The 23,691-nt window shown below is 50.2% G+C and overlaps 1 protein-coding gene across 1 annotated transcript; it reads right to left on the bottom strand.

The window, feature by feature from the left end:
- Nucleotides 1-1,546: 1,546 nt before the first annotated feature.
- On the bottom strand, nt 1,547-20,107 carry AADACL4 (arylacetamide deacetylase like 4). Its single transcript, XM_055330978.1, has 4 exons — nt 19,839-20,107; nt 14,338-14,554; nt 11,328-11,391; nt 1,547-3,244 (listed from the first exon to the last, which is right to left on the bottom strand). Exons 1-4 carry the CDS (start codon nt 19,995-19,997, stop codon nt 2,470-2,472), a joined length of 1,215 nt encoding a protein of 404 aa, XP_055186953.1. The 5' UTR covers nt 19,998-20,107; the 3' UTR covers nt 1,547-2,469.
- Between the last annotated feature and the right edge of the window lie 3,584 nt (nt 20,108-23,691).

Raw genomic sequence — 23,691 nt, 5'->3', positions numbered from 1 at the left:
GTATTCTCTTACAATCCTTTGTATTTCTGTGTTGTCAGTTGTCATTTCTCCTCTTGTATTTCTTATTTTGTTTGAGTTCTCTCTCGCGCGCATGCGCGCGCGTCTGATGAGCCTGGGTAAAGGCTTATGAATTTTGTTGATTCAATAAAACTAGCTCCTAGTTTTATTGAGCTGTTCTATTGTTGGTTTGTTTTTGTTTTTTTTTTGTCTCTATTTTATTTATCTCTGCTCTAATCTTTATTATTTCCTTCCTTCTACTGATTTTAGGCTTTATTTATTCTTTTACTAGCTCCTTTAGGTATAAAGTTGTGGTGTTTGAGATTTTTCTTGCTTCTTGAGGTAGCTCTGTATCACTTTAAACTTCCCTCTCAGAACAGCTTTTGCTGTATCCCAAAGGTTTTGGACCATTGTGTTTTCATCTTCATTTGTCTCCATCATTCTTTTTTTAATTAATAAACTTCTGATGAGACCTTTGGTGGTGAACAGACTATGGTGGTCCCCATGATCTCTATCCCCTGGCATTCACACTCTTGTGGGATCCCCTTATATGGGCAAGGCCTGAAATTTGCTACTAACAGAATATGGCAATGGTGATAACATATATGTGATTACAAGGACGCCTGCATGGCTCAGTGGTTGAGCATTTGCCTTAGCTCAGGGTGTGATCCGAAGATCTGGGATCAAGTCCCACATCGGGCTCCCTGTGAGGAGCCTGCTTCTCCCTCTGCCTATGTCTCTGCCTCTCTCTCTCTGTGTCTCTCATGAATAAATAAATAAATCTTTTTAAAATTATATGATTCCATATTTGTAAGTATTTTAGACTTTAGTGGCCATCTTGCTGGAATCTGTCTCTCCCTTAGTCACTCGAAGGAAGCAAGCAGTCATTTGGGGTATCTTATATGGCAAGAAACTGTGAGTGGCTTCTAGAGTCTAAGGGTGGCCTCTGGCTAGCAAAGAACTGAAGCCCTCAGTCTACAACCTCAAGAAACTGTTTTCTGCCAATGACCTGAGTTAGAAGTGACTTTTTCCCAGTCAAGACTCAGATGAGACTACAGCCCACAGACCAGACTCCTGATCTACAGAACTATGAGATAATAAATGTGTATTATTTTAAGCCACTAAGTTCACTGTAATGTTGTTACCCAGTAAGAGATAACTAGCATACTCTTCCATCAAAGTTAGTCACATATAACACATGGATCATGATGCCTATAGGATGTCCTGAGAAACTCAATCCGAATTCCCCTTGTAGATGTTTGCCTTCTTTCCAAGGATCCAAGACACCTGTAAGACCCCCTCCTCCACTGATCATAAATGAGGTCCTTGGTACTAAGAGAGGCTATGGTTGACAAGAAGGGAAAGCCTCCAGCTCCAGCACTTAGGTGGATCTAGGCAGCAGTGAGGCTCTGTGATATTACAGATGTATCTAGCAAACATCGGCCCAATGTAAAAATTAATGTGGAGTGCACAGCACCAACATACTCTTCCCTCTCCCTGCAAACGGAGAAAGTGATATGGGCTAAGCAAGGACACGGTTCCTTTTTTTTTTTTTAAAGATTTTATTTATTTTTAAATAATCTCTATACCCAATGTGGGGCTCAAACCACAACCCCAAGATCAAGAGTCACACGCTCTACCAACCAAGCCGGCCAGGTGCCCCCAGGACAAGGTTCTTTGTAAAAGTAGGAACAATACATAAGCTCACCAAAGAAAGAGTATGTAAGAAGATATCTGCCTTTGAGGATGCAGTTTGCGTATTCCAGATGGCATCCAGAGGTTCCCAAGACAGCTTTGGCCCTGAGAGCCTGCCTCTTGGTAGCCAGGGACCTGATCTTGGAATTCAGATTAGAGACTTGAGCCCAGACAACATTCACAGCCCCCCAGAGCCCATTCTTTTCCTGCACAGCCTCTCTTTTCCCTCTTCCCCCTCTACTTTTCCAGTCATGTCCCCTGAAACTTGCCTTTAGTCCAGTCGACAGGTTGCTAACTTGAGAGAAGAGTTCTACTGCAACAGCATTTCTCCCGCTGCATTCTGATCTGGAACCAGTCTGTAATTTGGCTGGTGACCTCTGACCCCAAGAACAATTAGGTGCCCCCTCCTCCAACAGGCAGCATGACCCACCAAGCCATGCTTTTGCATCATGAGTAGATTCACCAGGGACGGTATGACTAGTTGCTGGCATTCATTCTGCACAGACGTTGTGTGCTAGGGCTTTGAGAAATTCTTAAAGACATTTGTTCCTTCCTCTGATATTTATTTCACCTGATTGAGAATGTTAGCGAGTGCTACTAGATTCAGGATTAACCATTGCTGGTGCCAGAAAGAAAGAGCAACATCTTGGATTTTCTTAGATACTAAGCGGGACTGTTCTAAGCTTCCTTGTCCTTCTCTTGTGGGCCGAGCATTGATTTAGCATCTCCTTGATCAGCAAAATAGAATCCACCAAAGGACACAATGCCCCAGGGTTGCTATATGCTCTTTATATAACTGTTGACAGCGTTTACAATTTTCAAGGCGCATGGGAAAAAGAAAAACTTCTGATCAAAAAATATCAGGGACCCATGGAAGCCATCCTCCACGTGATACCACATCACAGGGACCCCTTGGTCCTCCAAGCGCTTCATATAGAGCAAGGTGTCATCACGGAGGACATCGTTCTCACAGCTCACCAGGAAGGCCTCGGGAAGCTGAGCGATGACCTCATCATCCCCTAGCAGAGGAGCATTTGTTAAATCAAAAAGATGTTTGTTTTCCAGGTAGGCGGCCTCATTAAAAGGCCCGGGAAATTCAGGCTGGTAACCTGGCTTCCTGAAACTCTTGGGTATGTTGTCAGAGCTGAGCCACTTGCTGTATTTCCTCCAGATGTCCGGGGGGATGAAAGCACCGCTCAGGATGGTGTCCCACCAGTGAGAGTTGACAACCAAGTATTTAAGCATACATATCATCATGATCTTCTGGGAGAGGAAAGGGACGTTCCGGTTCTGCTGGTGGGACGGCAGCTGCAAATTGATGACCTGAGTAATTGGATAAATCAGCACCTGGGCCCTGATCCGGGGAAGATCTGATCTGCTCACCAGCTGCTGAATGACAGAGGCCGCATTCCCTCCCCCAAGGCTGTCTCCGCAGATCACAACCCGGGAGGGGTCCACCCCGTAGATTTTGAGGCCCTTCAGGAAGAGAATGGAGGTGTTCAGGCAGTCTTGGAAAATGCAGGGGTAGTGGTGATCCGGAAGCTTGCGGTACCTGAGGAGCAAGCAGGGAACACAAGCACAGCAATGTGGGCAGCTGTCGCTGGGAGCCGTTTTGACTGTGTCCTCGACTCCCCCTTGCAACACTGTCTCTGACTAAATCCTCAGAATGGCCCCGTGAGGTAAGGATTTTTATCCACCACCCCCCTCCCTCTTCTGCAGATGAGGATGTGAAGAGCCTCTCCTTGGTCTTGCAGGCAGGGACTCTTGACCTCTTGACTCCCACACTAGGCTCTGTCTGCTGCTGGGAGATGCAGACACTCCACACAAGGACATGCAAGTTGAAGTGGAAGCAGAACAACCAATAATGGCAGGAAAGGCAAAGGAGGCTGCTGTTCCTCCCGCTGGCTCTCTGGAGAGAAAGGGCTGAAGGAACTAAAGCTCAGATCGAAGGGAAGTTTCTTTCAGAAAGAATTTTTTTTTTTAATCAAAAGTCTAATGACCAAGGTTTGTTCTCTTCCAAGGACTCAAAGAGCCACCTTCTCCTTGAGGTTTGGGGGAGGAGGGAGTGGGTTGGGAGGTACCCCGAGGGTGAAAGTGTAGGAAGGCTAAGCGGCAGCGAACACACACTGCTCAGGCTCTGAGAGCATCCCGAGGGCTGCCCTAGGCAAGACCCCAAAGTGTGTCTCTTCATGGGAATTCAAGGGTAAAGAGAATGGACTTCAAAATGAATGTCTAACATGTAAACTACAGAGAAATATTATTCAGCCACAAGAAGGAAGGAAATCCTGCCATGTGGGGCAACACGGATGGACCTTGGGGACACTACAAGTATTGCAAGGGGGAGTCAAGGACAGCGCTAAAACTCACACTAAGTGCAGGAAGTCAAGCAAAGAAAGGCAAATACCGTGTGATCTCACTTATACGGGGAATCTCAAAAGCCAAAACTCAGAATGGTGGCTTCCAAGGGTCTGGGGCAGATGGGGGTAGGATAGTGAAGAGTATGCACTTCCAGTTCTAAGTGACGAGGTGTGGGGCTCTAAGGCACAACATGGTGATTACAGTATCAAACTGAGGCAGAGGGCACCTTAAAGGTACCTAATCTTATATGTCAATTATATTTCAACAAAGCTGGGGGGGGATCCACTTACATAAATACAAAAACACAAGCTACAGAGTGCAGGAATCAAGATTGGGATAAGAGAAGGGAAGGAATTTAAAAAAATAAATAAATAAACAGTCTGCCTAGCATTGTACCTTCTAGTTCCATCCGCATCATTGCAAATGGCAAGATTTCATGTTTCTGACGCTGAGTAACATTCCCTTGTGTATACAGACCACATCTTCTTTATCCATTCACCTGTTGATGGGCATCCGGGCTCTTTCCATAGTTTGGCTCTTGTGGACATTACTGCTGTAAGTATTGGGGTGCAGGTGCCCCTTTGGACCACTACGCTTGTATGCTTTGGGTAAATGCTTAGTGGGTCATAGGGTAGCTCTATTTTTGACTTTTGGAGGAAATTCCATAGGCAAGTACCATGATTTCACTCATATGTGGGATTTAAGAATTAAAACAGATGAACATAGGGGAAGGGAAGGAAAAATAAAATAAGAGGGAAACTTAGAGGGAGGCAAACCTAAGAGACTCTTAAGTGTCAGAAACAAACAGGGTCGCCGGAGGGCGGATGGGGTAACTGAAGGACGGGCATGAAGGAGGGTGCTGGATGTCATGGGCACTGGGTGTACATGCAACTGATGAATCAGCAAATTCTACGTGTGAAACTATGAGATAGAGAGAAATAGTTTGGCTAAACTGCTTGGATTAGACATTTTATGTAAAACACGGTTGTTACCCCAAATTTTTGTTTGAAATTGTCGCTAATTGTCTTTTCTCTTCTTACAACCTATCATTTGAAAAGATCAAACAAGTGTATTCTAACTCTAAGATTAAATTTAGAAGACACTCAAGAGGGAAAAATGAGGGCAGCTGGGAGGTGGGGGGGTGCCTAGCAGTTTAGCGCTGCCTTCTGCCCAGGGCGTGACCCTGGGTCCTGGGATCGAGTCCCGCATCCGGCTCCCCGCAGGGAGCCTGCTTCTCTCTCAGCCTGTGTCTCTGCCTCTCTCTCTGTGTCACTCATGGATAAATAAATAAAATCTTAAAAAAAAAAAGAGGGAAAAATGACACCTTAGACTAGTGGCTTTTAAAATTTGTTAGAAGGCGGCTGGGGACTCAGTCAGTTAAGCATCTGATGGGCTCAGGTCCGTATCTCAGTGGGGAGTCTGCTTCTCTCCCTCCGCCCCTCCCCGCACTTGCACCATCTCTCTAAAATAAATAAATCTTTCTTTTTTAAAAAAGCAAACTCTGTTAGAACAGCAATATTTTTTTTCTCATTAAAATGATACGAGGAGCCCCGCTGTAGAAGGTAAGTAGGTAGCGGTGGTTCTGGCTTTGCCCAAGGCTAAGGGACCTGAGGCCTCCCACTCACTCTTCCTCCTCCTTGACCTCCTTGGCCACCTCTAAGACAGTGAAGGGAACCCTAGTGCCCCGAGGAGCCCAGTTTGAAAGCCACTTCCTCCTGTTTGACCTTGATTTTCGTTTCCATTAAAAGTTGCTCCGGGCATCATCTTTAAGGACAGGATTTGATCAACTGCAATTTTGCAACATTTCTTCAATGAGCAACATATTGATAAATAAATCGATGTTATCAACGTGGGTTTTCATTTAAACTCAGCAGAGGGATCCCTGGGTGGCGCAGCGGTTTAGCGCCTGCCTTTGGCCCAGGGCACGATCTTGGAGACCCGGGATCGAATCCCACGTCGGGCTCCCGGTGCATGGAGCCTGCTTCTCTCTCTGCCTCTCTCTCTCTCTCTGTGTGTGTGACTATCATAAATAAATAAAAATTTAAAAAAAAGGAAAATAAAAAAAATAAATAAATGCAGCAGAACAGGGATCCCTGGGTGGCTCAGCAGTTTAGCGCCAACTTCAGCCCAGGACGTGACCCCGGGGTCCTGGGATCGAGTCCCACGTCGGGCTCCCTGCATGGGGCTTGCTTCTTCCTCTGCCTGTGTCTCTGCCTCTGTGTGTGTATGTGTGTGTCTCATGAATAAATAAATAAATAAAATCTCTAAAAAATAAAAAATAAATAACTCAGCAGAACATACACTACTGGGTAGGGTCCTCGCAGTGAAAGGGCCCCAGCCCCCAGCAGCAGCAAGCACAAATTCAGGCTCCATTTTCCCCTTTCTAGAAGTGAATCCACCTCACTGAATGTTGACTGTGCAAATCTGACATAATGAAAGAAATAACAAACCCTACGTGCTTTCCATTAGCAGAATCCTGATTTGCTGGAAAGAGACAGTAACGCCCCGTGCCCTCCTGTATTCTCTCTTGACCACCGAGGGCAGGGGTAAAGGCTTTGCAGGACCAAAAGGGAAAGAGACTGATCCTCTCCAGGAGCTTAGGTAGGGAGTCCCATTATGCGGTGATGAGGAATTACGAGTATTTCAGATCCTGCGCATCTCTTCCTGTGTCTCTAAGTCTTTACTCCTGGACATGGTCCACCCGCAGTCCCCCTGGCAGCCTGAAGAACCTTCCCCGCCTTTCTACCTCCACCAGCCACTCTATCAAAATCAGGCTCGCCCACGCCCTAGGTCTTTTTTTACTCCTTCTTCTTCTCCTTCTTTTTTTTAATTTTAATTTTTTTTTTTTTGAGAGAGACAGAGAGAGCATGAGAGATGAGGCAGGGGGTAGGCAGAGGGAGAGGAAGAGGGAGAGAGAATCTTAAGTAGACTCCACTCTGAGTGCTGAGCCCATCTCAGGGCTGAGTCTCACGACCCTGAGATCATGATCTGAGCTGAAATCAAGAGTCAGATGCTTAACCAATTGAGCTCCCAGCCCCAGGTGCCCCTTGGGTCTTTTCCAGAAAGACAATATCCTAAGCAATTTCCTACAAAGTATTCATGCAGGTGTTTGTTAACACTTTCATGTGTTAGAGTATTTTCATCAGCACAAGGGCCTTCTTGGGTATAGAGCCTGATGGAAACAATGGGTCCCTGCAGTTAGTTAGTTAGTTGTTTTAATGACACAATTAGCAGAATCATCACCCCAAACAACAGCCAGGACCTTGACCATAATCATCAACCAACCCTGTAATATCCTCACCAGCATCTCATCTCACTGCCTTCCTCATCTGGGGGAACAGTTCCCTTGAATCTGGCATCCATCATCCCTTTTCTTTCCTTTTTACACATGCAGATTCCTTACAAACACTCTTTTGATTTTGTTTTTAACTTGATAAAGTCTAAAAAAGAAAGAAAGAAAGAAAGAAAGAAAGAAAGAAAGAAAGAAAGAAAGAAAGAAAAAGAGAAGTCTCAGGCTTTATGTAATTTTTTTGAAAAAATTTTTCACTGAATTTTATATGGCTAAGATGCATCCACGTTCTTTTGTGCCCTCCGAGTTCGTTTATTTAAATAGCTATGCTTTTTAAAAGGCTATGTAATTTTAATAAAAGAGAGGAAAAGAACCGTATGATCTTGTCAATAGACAAAGACAAAATACAGCATCTTTCTTGATAAAAGCCTTCAAGAAAGTAGGGATAGAGGGAACACACCTCAGCATTCTAAAGGCCATAAACGCAAGACCCACAGCTAATATCATCCCCAATGGGGGAAAAACTGAGAGCCTCTCCACTACAGTCGGGAACAAGACAGGGACGTCCACTGTCACCATTACTATTTAATAGCACTGTAAGTCCTAGCCTCAGCAATCAGACAACAAAAAGAAATAAAAGGCAACCAAATTGGCAAGGAAAACGTCAAACTTTCACTGTTTGCAAATGACATGATACTCTATTTAGAAAACCCGAAAGACTCCACCAAAAAATTGCTAGATCTAACACATGAATTCAGCATAGTTTCAGGATATGAAATCAATGTGCAGAAAGCTGTTGCATTTTAATACATCAATAACAAAGCAGCAGAAAAAGAAACCAAGGAATCGATCCCATTTGCAATTGCATCCGAAACAATACGATACCTAGGAATAAACCTAACTAAAGAGGTGAAAGATCTGTACTCTGAAAATTATAGAAAACTTGTGAAAGAAATGGAAAAGCATTCCGGGCTCACAGATTGGAAGAACAAGCATTGTTAAAATGTCTGTACCACCCAAAGCAATTTACATATTTAATGTAATCCCAATCAAAACGCCAACAGCAGTTTTCACAGAGCTAGAACAAACTATCCTAAAAACTGCGTGGAACCACAAAAGACCCCAAATAGCCAAAGCGATCTTGAAAAAGAGAAAGGAAAGCCGAGGGCATCACAATTCCAGACTTTGGGCTCTATTACAAAGCTGCAGTCTGCAAGGCAGTAAGGTGCTGGCACAGAGACAGACACACAGATCAATGGGACAGAATAGAGAACCCAGAGATGGACCCACTATATGGCCAACTCATCCTCAACAAAGCAAGAAATAATATCCAGTGGAAAAAAGACAGTCTCTTCAGCAAACGGTGTTGGGGAAACTGAACAGCCGCATGCAGAAGAATGAACCCGGACCCCTTTCTTACAGCACACACAAACAGAAATTCAGGAAGACCTGAATGTGAGACAGGAAACCATCAAAATCCTAGAGCAGAACCCAGGCAGCCCCCTCTGCGACCTCGGCCGTAGCGACTTCACTAGACACGTCCCCGGAGGCAAGGGAAACAAAAGCAAGAATGAAGTGTTGGGCCTTCATCAAGGCAGAAGCTTCTGCACAGCGGAGGAAACAGTCAACAACGCTAACAGGCAGCCTGCGGAATGGGAGCAGGTGTTTGCAGAGGACACATCTGATGAAGGGCTAGTACCCAAAATCTATAAAGAACTTATCAAACTCAATACCCAGAAAACAAACAATCTGGTCCAGAAGTGGGCAGGAGGCAGGGAGCCTGGGGGGCTCCGTCGGGTAAAGCATCTGCCTTCAGCTCAGGTCATGATCCTGGGGTCCTGGATCGAGCCCCACATTAGGTTCCTTGCTCAGCGGGGAGTGTGCTTCTCCCTCCCTCCTCCCCCTACTCGTGCTCTCTGCCTCTTTCTCTCTTTCTGATAAATCAATAAGTCAAAAAAGAAAGAAAGAAAGAAAGAAAGAAAGAAAGAAAGAAAGAAAGAAAGAAAGAAAGAAAGAAAGAAAGAAGAAAGAAAGAAAGAAAAGGCATGAACATACACTTTTCCAAAGAAGACACTCAGAATCCTTATATTCAGCATCACCCATCATCAGGGAAATACGTCAACACCACAATGAGCTATCACCTCACACCTGTGAGAATGGCTAAAATTAGCAATAAAGAAACAACGGGTGTTGGTGAGGAGGCGGACAACAGGGAACCCCTTGCCCTGTTTGTTGGTGGGAACACAAACTGAGACCAGTTTGAAGGGTCCTCAAGAAATTAAGAAGAGAACTCCTCTACGACCCAGCAACTGCACTATTAAGTATTTACCCAAAGGATGCAGAAATACAGACTCCAAGGGGGCACCTGCACCCCAATGATTATAGCAGCATCATCAACGATAGCCAAACTACGGGAGAGACCCCAAAAGTCCGCGACTGACGGATGAATGGCCAAGGAGGATGCGGTGCGCCTATCCAATGGGATGTTACTCAGCCTTAAAGGGGAATGAAATCTTGCCATTTGCGAGGACGTGGGTCGAGCCAGAGAGTGTTAGGCTACGTGGAGTAAGCCAGTCAGAGAAAGACAAATACCATAGGATTTCGCTCGAATGTGGAATTTCAGAAACAAATGAGCAAAGGGGGACAAAATAGAGAGAAACCAAGAAACAGACTCTTCACTATAGAGAACAAACTGGTGGTGACCAGAGGGGAGGTGGGGGGGGTGAAATAGGGGACGGGGATTAAGGAGAGCACTTGTCCCGATGAGCACGGGCTGATGTACGGAAGTGCTGGGTCATGTCCTGTACACCGAAACTCCTATTACACTGTACCTTAACTAACTGGAATTTAAATAAAAACTTTAAAAAAGGGAATCCCTGGGTGGTTCAGCGGTTTAGCGCCTGCCTTTGGCCCAGGGCACGATCGTGGGGTCCTGGGATCGAGTCCCACGTCGGGCTTCCGGCATGGAGCCTGCTTCTCCCCCCTCCTGTGTCTCTGCCTCTCTCTCTCTCTCTATGTCTATCATAAATAAATAAATAAATAAATAAATAAATAAATAAATAAATAAATAAATAAATCTTTTTAAAAAAAGGAAAAAAGAGTCTGGTTTTTTCTCTTTGTCTCTCTTTTTTCCCTTTGTTCATTTTTTTGCTTCTTAAATTGCACATATGATTGAAATCCCGGTATTTATGCCCCTCTGACTGGCTTATCTCTCTCAGCACTGCTCTCTAGGTCCATCCGTATTGTTGCAAATGGCAAGATTTCACTCCTTTTAGAGAGAGGAAGGCAAAGCAGAAGAGACCCTGAAGAGTAAAGAACAAACCAAGGGTTGGCGGGAGGCAGGTGCATGGGGAGGCGCTGGGGGGGGGGCCGCTGGGCATCAAGGAGGGCACGTGCTGCGATGAGCACTGAGTGTGTTGTGTGAGTTATGAATCACTAAAAAAAATAAAAATAAAAAATAAAATTTCATCCCTTTTATGGCTGAGTAATACTCCATTATAGAGACACCAGGTGGTCTTTATCCATCGTTAATTAAGGGACACTTGGGCGGCTTTTGCACCTTGGAATTGTAAATAATGTTGCCAAAAACCCCGGGGCGCACACGTCCTGTCAAATTAGTGTTTCCGTATTCCCTGGGTAAACACCCCGGAGTGCGATTACTGGATCACGGGGTAGCTGTATTTTTAACTTTTTGAGGCCCCTCCGCCTCGTCTTCCGCAGCGTGGGTTCCCAGCCACGGTGCAGGAGGGTTCTCTTTCCTCCGCATCCTCACCAGCGCGCGTCGCTTCTTGCCGCGGTGTATTCACACACCCTGTGGGGCGCGGGGCATGTGGATTGTTTCTGGGTTTTCGCCCTTTTGCACATGCTGTGCTTGCTCGCGCAGGAGTGCCTCTTGGGGCGTGGGCCCTCCCTCTCCCACGGCCTATGCGCGCTCATTCCCGCCTTGCCCCACGCAGGGGACACCCACCCACTGTCCCCAGCGACTCACCCAATCAACAGCAGCACCGAGTCAGTCTCCACGGCCAGCTGACTGCACAGGTTGTGGTAGGAGTCTGCAAGACAGGCCCGGTCACGGCAGCGGCCACCCCCGTGTCCCCTGCAGTCCACCCCCCCCCGCCCCCAGGGAGAGAGCCCGCCAGCCGCATCGTCTGTGGGTGTGACATTGTCCTTCTGTTCCTGCTCTTGCCTCCTCTGCAGCGACACTGGCTGCCTCTGCCTCGGCACAACCAAAGAGCCAGCTCACGTCAGACGCCTGACACCTGCTCCGGTCCCTGATGTCGGGGCTCCGATGTGCCTTGGGGCTCACCGGCGGCAACGTTTTCTTTTACAGTGGGGCGCGGGGAGGGGGTGCGGGGGGACACTGAGGGCCCGGAAGGCTTGGTGATCTGACACCTAGAAACCAAGACCAGAGGAGGCGGGCGGGCCTGACGGAGCGTATTAATGACGTTACGATGGAGAAATAGGCGATGGTTGGAGGGCCCAGGCCTATGAGCCGAGCGCTGCCCCTGAGGTTTTCCGAGGACAAGCCCATTGTCCACAGCACGTTGGCCGTCCCAGCACGGGCCACACACAGAACCTGCACCAAATAAGCCCCTAGTTCAGTGGTTGTCAACCGTGGTGGACACAGAAGTTCCAGGGAGTTTTTACAAGTCCTGATGCCCAGCCTGAGCCCCAAGTCACTGAACCTGTATCTCTGGGGGCAGCGCGAGTTCCCAAATCACGCCAGGCAACGCCGGCCTCGGGGGAGGTTGTGAACGGGTGCTCCGGCGGAGGACGTGAGGGGGGTGCGTGCTTCGTGGACACTGCTTGAGGGAGATGAGGGGGACGGAGGGGCCAAAACCCAGTGGGCGTGAGCAGCTGCTCAGGAGGCCTCAGCTCTGCCTGCAGAGTAGCATCGGCTGGGAGCTTTTTAAAAATGCTGCTGCCTGGACGGACGGTAGCCCGGGGAGGACCTGGATGTGGGGACCGTGACTCTACAGCCCCCGGGTTTCAAAGCGCCGCCAGGCTGGAGCCTGCAGCTGGCCCTGCCTCCCTGCCTCCCTGCCTCCCTGCCTCCCTGCTGGGTCGCCCTGGGGCATCCTCTCCTTCCCTCGGCCCGGCTTTGGCGCCTGCACCTGCGTCCCCTCCGCCAAGACCTAACAGGGCAGCACCGGGGCAAGGCAGGGTCTTGCTATGGGCGCAAAACCCAGGGCGTCAAGACACTCAGCCACCAGGAAAAATGCAACTTCAAGGAATCCGAGCAAACGCCACCGGCTCCGCGGCGAACCTTACATAGACAAGAGCCTACTTGGCCTTCGTGCAGTTCACCGGCCCTGTTTTGTTCATCGTAGAATTTTCAAAAAACAGCGCATAAAACTGTTATTCATCCTGAAGACTGCGCTTCGAGATGGTGGCCCGGGTGACCCCCTTGCCTCCCTTGCTCCCGCAGGCCTCGAACGCTGTGTCCAGGGCTCTTCGGGGCTGGCTCCTCCTCACCGGAGGGCGGAGCCTGGGCTCAAATTTTACCTTTTTTTGGAGAGGCTTTCTCTGGAAAAACTGAAGATGCTCCCAAGTCATCCTCCCATCCAAGCACTAACCAGGCCCAACCTGCTTAGCTTCCTAGCTCAGGCGAGATGGGGCACCTTCGGGGCGGTACCGGCATAGACGCCCCCGATTCGTTCTCTGCTCCGTCCCCTTGTGCCAGCACTCTGCGGAATCACCCTACTTATTTGTTCTCTTTCATTGCCCAGCGTCCTCAGGGGGAGTAGGTTCCATGAGGGCCTTTCGTGTTCTCTACCTGGTCCGCTGCCCCTGGCAGTATCTACTCCGGGAATACTCGCTGAATGAGCTCTGGCTTTACTTCTAGAAATAACATCGAGCCCCAGCGAGGAAGGCTAACGGTCCTAGCCGACTGACGGGGTGCTCCTGGGGTCTCTGAAAGGGAAGAATGGTCTTGGGGCCAGTAGGGGGAGATACCCATTGTTGACTTCTGAAAAGGGAGAGCAGCGCAGCAGCCAATGAGGATGTTGCTACGCCCTCCACCAGGCGGCGGTGCGCCCCAATTTCAGGGACGTTTGGGGCACTTTTGCTCCCCGGCGTCCCACCGTGCGCCCATCCCTTCGTGTGTTGGCTCATGGGCACATCCTTCCACCCACCCACACTCACGCACTCGGAGAGGCATTCAAAACTTTAAAACCACCGACAAGGCACAGGGGACAAGGCAGAAAGGGGCGCACGAGTCTCCCCGGCACTCTTGGGGCCTCCGGGTTTAGTTGGGGGAGAGAGACCGTAGATAAGGAAGCACGCAAAGGCCGAGACCAATTCAGAGGGTGACAAGTGCCATGGAGAACATTGAGAAGGACGATGGCAGGGGCGGGGCGGGGCGGAGAAGTGTCAGGGACGCTTCCTTAGACAAGCTGTCACGGGGGGCCACTCGGAGAGGGGGACACTTGAGGAGGAACAAGGGCGGGCCGGAGAGCCGGGGGGGGGGGGAGGTGGGGGCGCCGGGAGATGCCGAAAGGCGGCCAGGCGGGCAGCGGGGAGCACAGGGCGGCCAGGAACGGGGACGGAGGGCAGGTGCCCGGCGCCATCGGGGCTCCAGGGCCTGGCTCTGGCCGCACCCCGCCAGGCATCGAGGGGGCCTTGGCACCAAGCGGCCGGCCCGGGCTTGTGCTCCCTAAACGCCTCTGCCAGGTGGGGGGTGGCCTGAGCGGTGGCAGGGGCGGAGGGCTGCTGGGGCTGCCAGGGTCGAGGGCGTGGGCCAGAGGAGCCGGGCCTAGGGTGCGGGGCTGCAGAGCCCAGGAGCAGGGGGGGCCTGGTGGGGCACGGGCACGGGGGGAGTGGATGCCTGGGAAAGCCCTCCTGACATGCGCGGCCTGCACACCCTCTGCTGACGTGACCCCAAAGCCCTTAGTCTGGGCTCCCCCTAGAAACCTGCGACCGCTGACGCCCCTGAGTTACTCCGGAAAGGTTCTCATGGGAAGGGCGGGCAGAGGTGTGGACGGAGCTGACATCCTTACCCAGGCTCCCCAGGAACCCGCCTCCTCCGGGGAAGAAGATGATGCCTCGCCGGGGGCCGGAGGACGTGGCCTTGGGCTGGAACAGCCTCACCGGTGTGGTCCCCAAATACAAGTCAGTTACCACAAGTCTAGCATCCCTCTTTACTCTCACACCGCTTTGCAGTAACTGGAGAAATCTGAGCCTGGAGCATATTCCCAGCTTCTCAAATATTTCTGCCTGTTGGAGGTAAGAGAAAGAAAGGGAAACATTAGGAGAGGTCAGGACCCATCTGGACCATCGATGACGCCCATCACCTGCAATTGCCAGGATGCGTTTGCAGTCCCTCATGTGCCTCACCCGCGTGGACCCTGGGCTCACCAGGGAGGACAGGCTCTGAGTTGTGTCCCGAGTGAGGACTTGGTTTCCAGAACTTTCTCCTGAAAGACCTTAATCGAATAACTGGAGGAATTTGCCAAAGAGATCAACCACACTGGGCCGAGTGGTGGGGCACTGAATTGAACAAAGCCAATGGTCCAAGGCAACTGGCCGGCAGCCCTCCTCTTTGTCTCTCCAGCCTCAGATGGCAAAAAAAGGTCATCACCAAGTCAACAGCTGCCATCGCCCACCCGGAGCCTGGGCTGTGATGGATTCTTAAGCCATGTTTGTGTTCAACAGAAGGAAGTAATGGGATCCATTAGGGATGTCTGCTGTTGACTCAGGAGGAGGGAGCAATACACAAAGGCCATTTATTTGCCAGATGTGTGTCGAACAAACTGAGGGTCATTGAGGGAAGAGGGGTGAGGGGATGAGGTAACTGGGTGATGGGCATGAAGGAGGGCACGTGATGTAAGGAGTCATACAAGACTGATGAATCACTGATGACTCTTCCTCTGAAACCAATAATACATTATATGTTAATTAATTGAATTTAAATAAAAAAATTTTTAAAAGAATTCCATTGTTTTTAAACTGCCATGGTCATTCTAGCTGTAAACAAACAGATGTCTGAACATATCACGAAATGTGGTCCCAAGTTATACTGCAAGTACGGAGTGCGTTTCAGGCATCTTGGATCGTCTCTTCCACGGATCTCATACTAAGTCTGCACCTTTGTCTGTCACAAGGAAAACAACGTGAGATAATGATAAGATGAGAAGGACAGCCAACAGTGTGAGTCACCTACAGCATCCCAGTATTGGTCCAAGTGGGTATGAAATGGATTCAGCTTCTCAGTGATCCTTTTTTCTTAAAAAAAAAAAAAAAAAGATTTTATTTATTTATTCATGAGAGACAGAGGCAGAGGGAGAAGCAGGCTCCATGCAGGGAGCCCAATGTGGGACTTGATCCCGGGATTCCAGGATCACATCCTGAGCCGAAGGCAGGCACCAAACCGCTGTGCCACCCAGGGATCCCTCTGCAACCCTTCTAAGTCATGCAGTTACCAGCTCCATTTTACGGAAGAGGGAAACTGAGGAACACCAAGGTCAAGTGCCTTGCCCGCCAACCAGTAGGATGCAGAACATGTGTTCTCAACCACTAAACTAGAAAGAGCTTGGATTCTAGAGTCCAGCAGATCTGAACTCAAGTTTTAGTGTCTCACCAACTAACAGAATGGCGTTGGGCATTACCTTCTCCGAGCTTCGCTTTCCCTCATCTATAAAACAGAATGGTGTCCATGGCCCGAGGATGAGGCTTGGGAATTAGATGTGACCACCATGTAGAGCATCTCCCTGGTGAGTCCTGACAAGCGTGAGCTCCACCCCTTCTCTTGCTCACACCCACTAGGTCTTGTCCCAGGTCCCCTTGGGATGCCTCAGTGCGTTCCCTCCATGGGGAGACCCAAGGCTTCGATTTCTTGAAGGAGAACTCCAAACAAAACCATTATCTCCCTGCTTGAGCTGGAGAGAGAGAGCGATGTGGGCCACGAGATGGAGAGGACCTGCTTGGCCCCCATCTCAGGGCACCAGACCTCTGGACCGAGACTACTCAGACCTTCCCTGGCCAGCTCTGCTCGGGCGCCCAGACTCAAGTGGCCTCCAGCACTCACTGGCCCCACTGTAGTTTCCCCACACTCCCTGAACTCATCCCCGGCTCACGCTGTTTCCTGGAGCCCTTCTTCCTGCCCACCAGGTAGATGGGCGCCAAACTGACTTTCAGCTCCAGGCTCAAGACCACGTTCTCGTTGACCAACGCCATCCCTCTCACTCCCTCTGAAGGCTGCTGCCCCCCCCACCCCCCGTGAAAGCTCTAAGTTTCCAAGCCCTCCGTTTTCTTCAGAATCCCTCAAGGCTTTATCACATGGATATGGTCACCCATGCGTCTCCCTCCACCAAACCGAATGCTTCTTGTCATCACATCTCATTCATCTCCGTGCCTCCAGCATCTAGAAGGGTAAATGTCTGAGGGATTCTGAACAAGGCAGCGTGATGACAAGCCTCTCTTAGTATGACCTTCTGAAAGGTCACTAGATATAGCCAGGAAGTCAGATCTGGTTTGGGGTGGCTTTTCCAACAGTGAGTCCACAGTTTCCAGAGCTGGTAATTTAGGACAGCAGGAAGGGAAGAAACACTAATACTTATTATTACTTATAATATTATGACTATATTATTTACATGTAACTATAATTAATATATTTCTTATAAATTGTAAAGTTATAATATATTATTATATTATATAAATATATATAAAATATATAATATGATATATTATTATATTATAAAATGTGTAATAATGTATCAGTAGTCATATAAATGGGAACATCAGAAAGCTAGGAATACCTGTGGTCCAGAACTTTAGATACAGACTGAAAACTCTTTCACAAAATATTCTAGCGGCATTTCCCCCTTTAAAATAAAATCAGTAGTGTCTGTTGTATTGTTCTTTAAAGCTTTTAGTAAAGCTGAAATCATTCATAACAACTCTAAAATTATTACAGAATAATTCCAGGAAATGCTGTCTTTGCCTTCGGGGACTTGACATGCATTCTCCCAATAATCTACTTTCATTGAACCCTTTCTAAGCGCCCAGCCCTGTGCCACACACCTCATATGCATTCCCCTTCAATCCCTTCACCACTCCTATAAAAAGCACCTCTTTGCTATCCTCATTTTTCAGGGGGAAAAATTTAAGGTTTGGAGACATTGGGCCACAAAGCTAACAAGTGGGAAATGTGGTGCTCAAACCCATGGTCATTTGACACCAAAAGCAGGCACCTGACTCTTGATCTTGGGGTCCTGAGTTCAAGTCCCATGTCGGAGATAGAGATTACTAAAAAATGGAATAAACTTAAAATAAAGTGATTTAAAAAAGAAATTAAATAAAAATCTCCCAGGGCGGCTGGGTGGCTCAGTCAGTTCAGCATCTACCTTTGGCTCAGGTCATGGTCTCAGGGTCCTGGGATCGAGCCCCACATCAGGCTCCCTGCTCAGTGGGGAGTCTGCTTCTCCCTCTCCCTCTGCTCCTCCACCCTGTTCGTGCGCTCTCTCTCTCTCACTCTCAAATACAAAAAGAAAATCTTTTTTAAAAAAGAATGTCCTTCTAAAAAATAAAAATCTCTCATCCTCCCTCAACTTCTGAAAACTTAAAACTGTAACTAAATGCAAATAGAGTCAAGAGGTACAAACTTCCAATTATAAAATAAGTAAGTCAGGGGGATGTAATGCTCACGGGGAGCAGAGACAAGAATATCCTATTAACTTTGGGTGGCGACAGGTGCTAACTAGAGTTATCATTCCGATCTCCTAAGGCCTGTAAATGGCGAACCACTATGTTGTACGCCTGAAACTATTATCATCTAGCATGTCAATTAAACTTCAACACAAATAAATAAATAAAAGGAAAATAAAACCAAAAACAAAACAAAACAAAAAAAAAAGCAGGCACCTCATTTCTGGGCCATAAACATCTTTTTTAGGTATTTCCTCCTCCTCTTTAAATTCCTTATCCCAGGTGGCCCAGGGGGTGAGTGCCGCCTTCAGCCCAGGCCATGACCCCGGAGTCCTGGGATCGAGTCCCACGTCGGGCTCCCTGCATGGAGCCTGCTTCTCCTTCTGCCTGTGTCTCTGCCTCTCTCGCTCTCTGTGTCTCTCATGAATAAATAAAATCTTTTAAAAAATGAATAAATTCCTTTCCCTCTCGTATCTGTCTTCCAGCACCCAGCGAACCCGAACCACCTGGACAGCATTCTCCCGGGACGGGCAGCATGGCCCAGGGAGCTGTCCCAAGCGCCTGGAGCTCCTCGAGGGCGCCCAGGGCACCCCCGGCAGGTGGAGCGGGCAGCAGCAGGGGCCTGGGCGCTGCAAACCAGCGGGAGGGCCCAGTGGGCGAGCCACCGCTTCGCTCCTCCTCCCCTCGCCGAGCCCCCCGAGCTCAGCCTGCAGGAGGACCCGCAGCTCAGGCAGCGGGGATCCTCCCCACCCGCGGCTCCCCCGTGGGACCTGCACGCGGAGCAGCCCCCCGCGCCCTCGCTTCTTGCAGCTTCGGCCTCCGGATTCGTCCACGCTTTGCCACGACTTGCAAGCCCCCTCGCGAGCCGTCCGCTCCTCCTGGGTGGCCCCCCTCGCGGCCCAGGACCTGCCGGGTTACTGCGGCGGCGGCTGTGGGCTGCTCTTGAGAAGACGCCCAAGGCTCCGAAGGTCCGGGCCTTTCTGGGTCTCAGGCCAGCCTGCGATTCCACGCGAGAGCAGCTGCTGGTTTGAGACAGGCTGAGCTCTGGCGAAGCGCGTGGCCGGGTAAGTACGATGGACGAGAGTTTTACACCCGTGGCCTGTCTCTTTGAACCAGCAGCATTTCTGCAATTATAAACTACGCTCGTTCACATGGCTGGGGGCCATCGTATCCACAGTGGGACATCTCAGCAGCACAGAAACACGTTTTACTCCTTTACCAAACCTATTAAGCCCTGATCCCCGGGAGGGCCCCGTGGGCGAGCCACCTGCTTCGCTCCTCCGGTGGAGCACACCGATTAGATTCTAATTCTAAAGAATCAGATCACAGCATCTAATTCTTTCACCAACGTGATGCAATGGACACCATGGTTTCCCTTTCATACATGAGGAAACAGAGAGGTTCAGAAGCACACAGCCAGAGCTGGGGTGCACACACTGGCGGGCTGACTGCAGCCTGGGCTCCCTACCCTTCCACACCCACCCCTGGCCTCCCACCAGGTAAGCAGCTTCACGCTGTTGGGCCCCTATCACCCAAGGTTAGGACATTGGAGTTAAATCCAGTTGCCTGCCTCCTACCAGGTGCCAAACCTGCTTCCAAATCTTCTGCGGCTCCAGGAACATACTGGCCTGCCCACACCCCAGTCCCTGCTCAGAGCCCGGCCAGCGTGCTGGGTGAAGGAAGAAACGGAGGAGGGGGTAGGAGAGGAAGGGAAGGGAGGAGGGAGGGGAACAGAACCACAGCACAAAAGTGTAGCAACGGCTGTCTTGGGGGAGTCTGAAGATGAAAGGAGGGGCCAGGTGCAGGGGAAGAGGAAGGGAGCCCGACCCATTACAGAGCCTGAGAGCAAACTCACCAAAATGACCATGTAAAGGAACATGCAATGCAGAAATCTGAGCTTGATGGGATGTTGCAAGGTAGAGGGGATATCTGCGGTGAGGAAGTGCTGACAGACAGCCCAGAGGAAGAGTCCTACCAAGAAGCTGGACAGTAACAGCAGGCACAGGAGGAGCATGTTCCCAGGGCTTGGAGGAGCTGCTGCTCTGAGGAACTTGTGTTCGGAGAACCTGGACTGGTTATGCAAGCTCTCTCCCAGATCCCCGCTGTTTTGGGGCTGAGCCCTGATGCAGGGCTCTGACCTGGCTTCTCACACAGAAACCTAAATAGGCTAATGGGAGCTGGAAGGACTACTTCTCCGAGCAGCAACGCAGGCACCAGGAAAACCAAACCTGCCCAGCAGGGGGCGTCTCGGGAGTGGGTTTCCCACAGGCTTGGCACAGGTGGGCCTCAAACAGCACCTGGCACCGGGCATCCAAGGGAGAGGCCTCGCGTGCTTGTGCAGGCCTCTGCGGCCTGACCTTTCAATTGTAGAATAGGACACGTGCGGCCAGCCTTCGTCGCCAGAGTCCAGTTAGGGTGGGCAAAGCATATCTCGTTGCAGTTAGCTACCCCGACCCGCCTTGGACGCTCCAGTCCAGGCCATGAGGGGAGGCAGCCTAGCCAAGGGTCAAGAGGACTTACCAGATGCCAGCCTGCCTGGGTTTGGATCCTGCTCTTTCAGCTTACTGCTCTGTGGCCTTAGAGAACTTCTATCTGTTCTCTACATCTCATTTTCCTCTTCTAAAAGAAGGAGATAATTAGCTGAGGGATTGTGAATAGGGCTGGAAGGAGCCCAGGCGCACAGATAGCCTCTCTTTCTCAATCAAATCTTATTTAGCTATAATAAATGTATGCACGCACCTGCATGCGTAAGACCACATAAATTATTAGGTATACAGCTTGGGGAACTTTCACAAAGTGAACACATCCACATACCAGCGCCCAAACCGGGATATAGGACATCTCTAGCATCTAGACGGTCCCTCCTCCCCATCTCCACCGCTGCCTCCCCATTACTACACGCACCTTAGGTAACCACTGTTGCTCCTCTAACAGCCCAACTCAGTTGGCTGATTTCTGACTTTCATGTCAATGGAATCATCCAGGGAGTATTCCTTGACGTCCGGCTTCTTTCACTCAACACTGTGCCGAGGGTTCCACGTCGTCTGTATAGATCGGTTCGTTCATTCTCATTCGTGTATAGCATCCCCTGGTATAAATACACCACAACTTTTTATTTCTTCTGCTGCAGATGGGCATTTGCGCTTTTGCCAGTTATCAAGTCATCATTGCCTTTCTGCTCCAAATGCAATTTTTGTCTGCTTTGTAAAAATGGAGCTGGAACTTTCAGTATTTCTCCTCTGCCCATTGGCAATGAGGCGTTGTCGGGGAAAGGTACTGAAGAGACATCTGAGGACAGAAGGCTCTGCTGTCTGCTTCCAGGTGGTCACACGCAGGCTCCTGGAGCACAAGTGGCTTTGCCAGTGTCCAGCTTCTACAGTGTGTGAAGAAAACTAACATAAGGAACTATTAACTATAATAGGGTATAGAAGCCACAAGAGATTAGCTAACAAGAAGTAAAGAGAGCTCAAAAGTATATAGGAATTATAGGTACAAGAAACAACTATTCCCTCTAGGGCTGAAAGAGCACACTTCCCACCCCATAGAGCCAAGGTCTAGAGCTTATTGGAGAGGCTGACATGACTCACCGACTTGGCAAAGAAGTTGCTCTGCTGTACCAGTGGGACTTGCAGCAGCTATCCCGCCGCCCCCCACCTCACAAATTTCATGACAATCTTCCCCGTGGGCAGTAGGGAAAGCCATTCATTCATAGAGTGATGTCTTGCTGGAGGCACTCTCTGAAATGAGACTATCTAAATGGTAGCTCTACCAAGCTCTTCCAGGAAAAGGGAGAGCTAATGCAGGAGCTTAGAGCTACAAGTCACGCATACAGCAGGATTGGAGGACTGGAGAAGCCACTCACGCTACTGGAGCTGAACCTGCAGAAAGCAAGAACAATGGTGTGCCCCAGGGTGTTCTTGAAAGCAACAGTCACTAGCCTGCAATTAGTGGAGGTTAAGACCTGGGTGACAGCAACGGAGGCAGGTAGCTTAACAGACAGATCAGAGAAACCCAGAGAGAGCCCTAATGAAAACCACACCATCCCGGGCTGGTTATACACTGCTTAAGTCTACACCCCCTAAGGAGTAATGTCAGGAGCTGTACACCAAGGGAAATAGACTTTCCTGGAATGGTCCATCCAAGTCACTAAACAAACAAGCAGACGCTATGGGCAAAAAGCTCCGGGAGGAGCGGCGGAGGAATCCCTACCCAGCGTTGCTGCAATATAACATCTAAGCTTTCAACAACAAAAAATGAGACATGCTAAGAAACAGGAAAGCCACAGAAACTACCTTTGAGAGCACTCAGATGTCAGACTTAACAAAGACTGCCCCCAGTCGTGGCACCGGGCCCGAGTCGGGCTCCACGCTCAGCGCGGCCGCCGCGCATCCCCTCCCTGGGCTCCTCCCCGGCTCTCTGCCTCTTTCTCAAACAAAGAAATAAAATCTTTTAAAAAGTGAATAATAGTAACATCCACAACGACAATAATAAACGAGGTCCAACCGTAGTTTTGTGCCCACAGGGAGCGGGCCCGGCTGTCTGAATCTGCTTGGTGCGGGCAAGCACCCCAAGAGCTAGGTTCTCGTGTTGCCCCCTCTGCACAGACGGCAACACCGAGTGGCTAATTAGCTCCCCCACACTTAACGCACCAGGACGCGGGAGGGCTCAGCCTACCGATGGGTGGACGGACAGATGGACAGATGAATGGACGATCATGTGGGCAGAAGGCACCTTACCCCGGGGACTCCCCGCCCCACAGAAAGACCCTCTCAGAAGCTAGCCCGCCGCCCCTGAGCCCATCGGAAGGCGCCTCTCTGGAAGGGGGCACGTGGGACGTCACGGAACACCGCCGGGTTTTTTTTTTAAAGATTTTTTTTAATTTTTATTTATTTATGATAGTCACACACACACAGAGAGAGAGAGAGAGAGAGAGAGAGGCAGAGACACAGGCAGAGGGAGAAGCAGGCTCCATGCACCGGGAGCCCGACGTGGGATTCGATCCCGGGTCTCCAGGATCACGCCCTAGGCCAAAGGCAGGCGCCAAACCGCTGCGCCACCCAGGGATCCCCACCGCCAGGTTTTGAACTGAGATCCCCAAACAGACGCTGGTGGCAAAAGCCATACAGGGCGCGCTGGGGGGCAGATCAGAGCTTCCCTGGACGTAGCCACCGAGGTCCCCACGGTGCCCTGAGGACAGGGCATCCTGTCGGGCTGGGGCCTCACCCCGTCTTCCCCAAATACCTGGAGAGTCTCCTGGGGTGTTCCAGGGCTGCGGGGTGACATTAGGGACGCCATCCTAAGGACGGGAACATGGAGCTGAGGGAGGTGGAGTTGCCGGGATCACGCACAAAACAGTGGGCGGCGGTGCAGGCCGCTGTCTCCTGGAGGGGCCCGGTGTCCCTCGGTCCCCAGGCCCCTCCTGCGCTTGGTGCTGCATCGGCTGGGCTGCGTTGACTGGACTGTACCCCCTGCATGGTTGCTCTGGGGCCTCAGCCCTGCTGGGAAGCCCTGGCCCCATGGGAATCCTTGTCCCGGATTCCCTCCCCACTCCACCCTACTCCCCCCACCCCCCTCCCCACTCCATCCCACTCCCAGGACTGCAGCCTGAGCCCCCTGGTGTACCAGAGGACCCAGCCCCCCCCCCACCCAGCCCTGGGAGGCCAACCCCTTGCTGACACTCCTAGAGCCAAGAATTCTAAGAATTCAGG

The sequence above is a fragment of the Nyctereutes procyonoides genome, unplaced genomic scaffold (assembly GCF_905146905.1).
Source record: "Nyctereutes procyonoides isolate TBG_1078 unplaced genomic scaffold, NYPRO_anot_genome, whole genome shotgun sequence".
NCBI lineage: Eukaryota > Metazoa > Chordata > Mammalia > Carnivora > Canidae > Nyctereutes > Nyctereutes procyonoides.
The sequence above is the reverse complement of the archived record's forward strand: the minus strand, read 5'-3'. Positions and strand labels throughout refer to the sequence as shown.

Excerpts from the sequence above, each read along its gene's own strand:
- AADACL4 (XM_055330978.1), bottom strand. The coding sequence starts at position 19,997 with ATGCTCCTCCTGTGCCTGCTGTTACTGTCCAGCTTCTTGGTAGGACTC. Across the intron at positions 14,555-19,838 it reads TCCTTTACATGGTCATTTTG|GCAGAAATATTTGAGAAGCT; the intron begins GTGAGTTTGCTC and ends TACCTCCAACAG. Across the intron at positions 3,245-11,327 it reads TCGGTGCTGCTGTTGATTGG|GTACCGCAAGCTTCCGGATC; the intron begins GTGAGTCGCTGG and ends CTTGCTCCTCAG.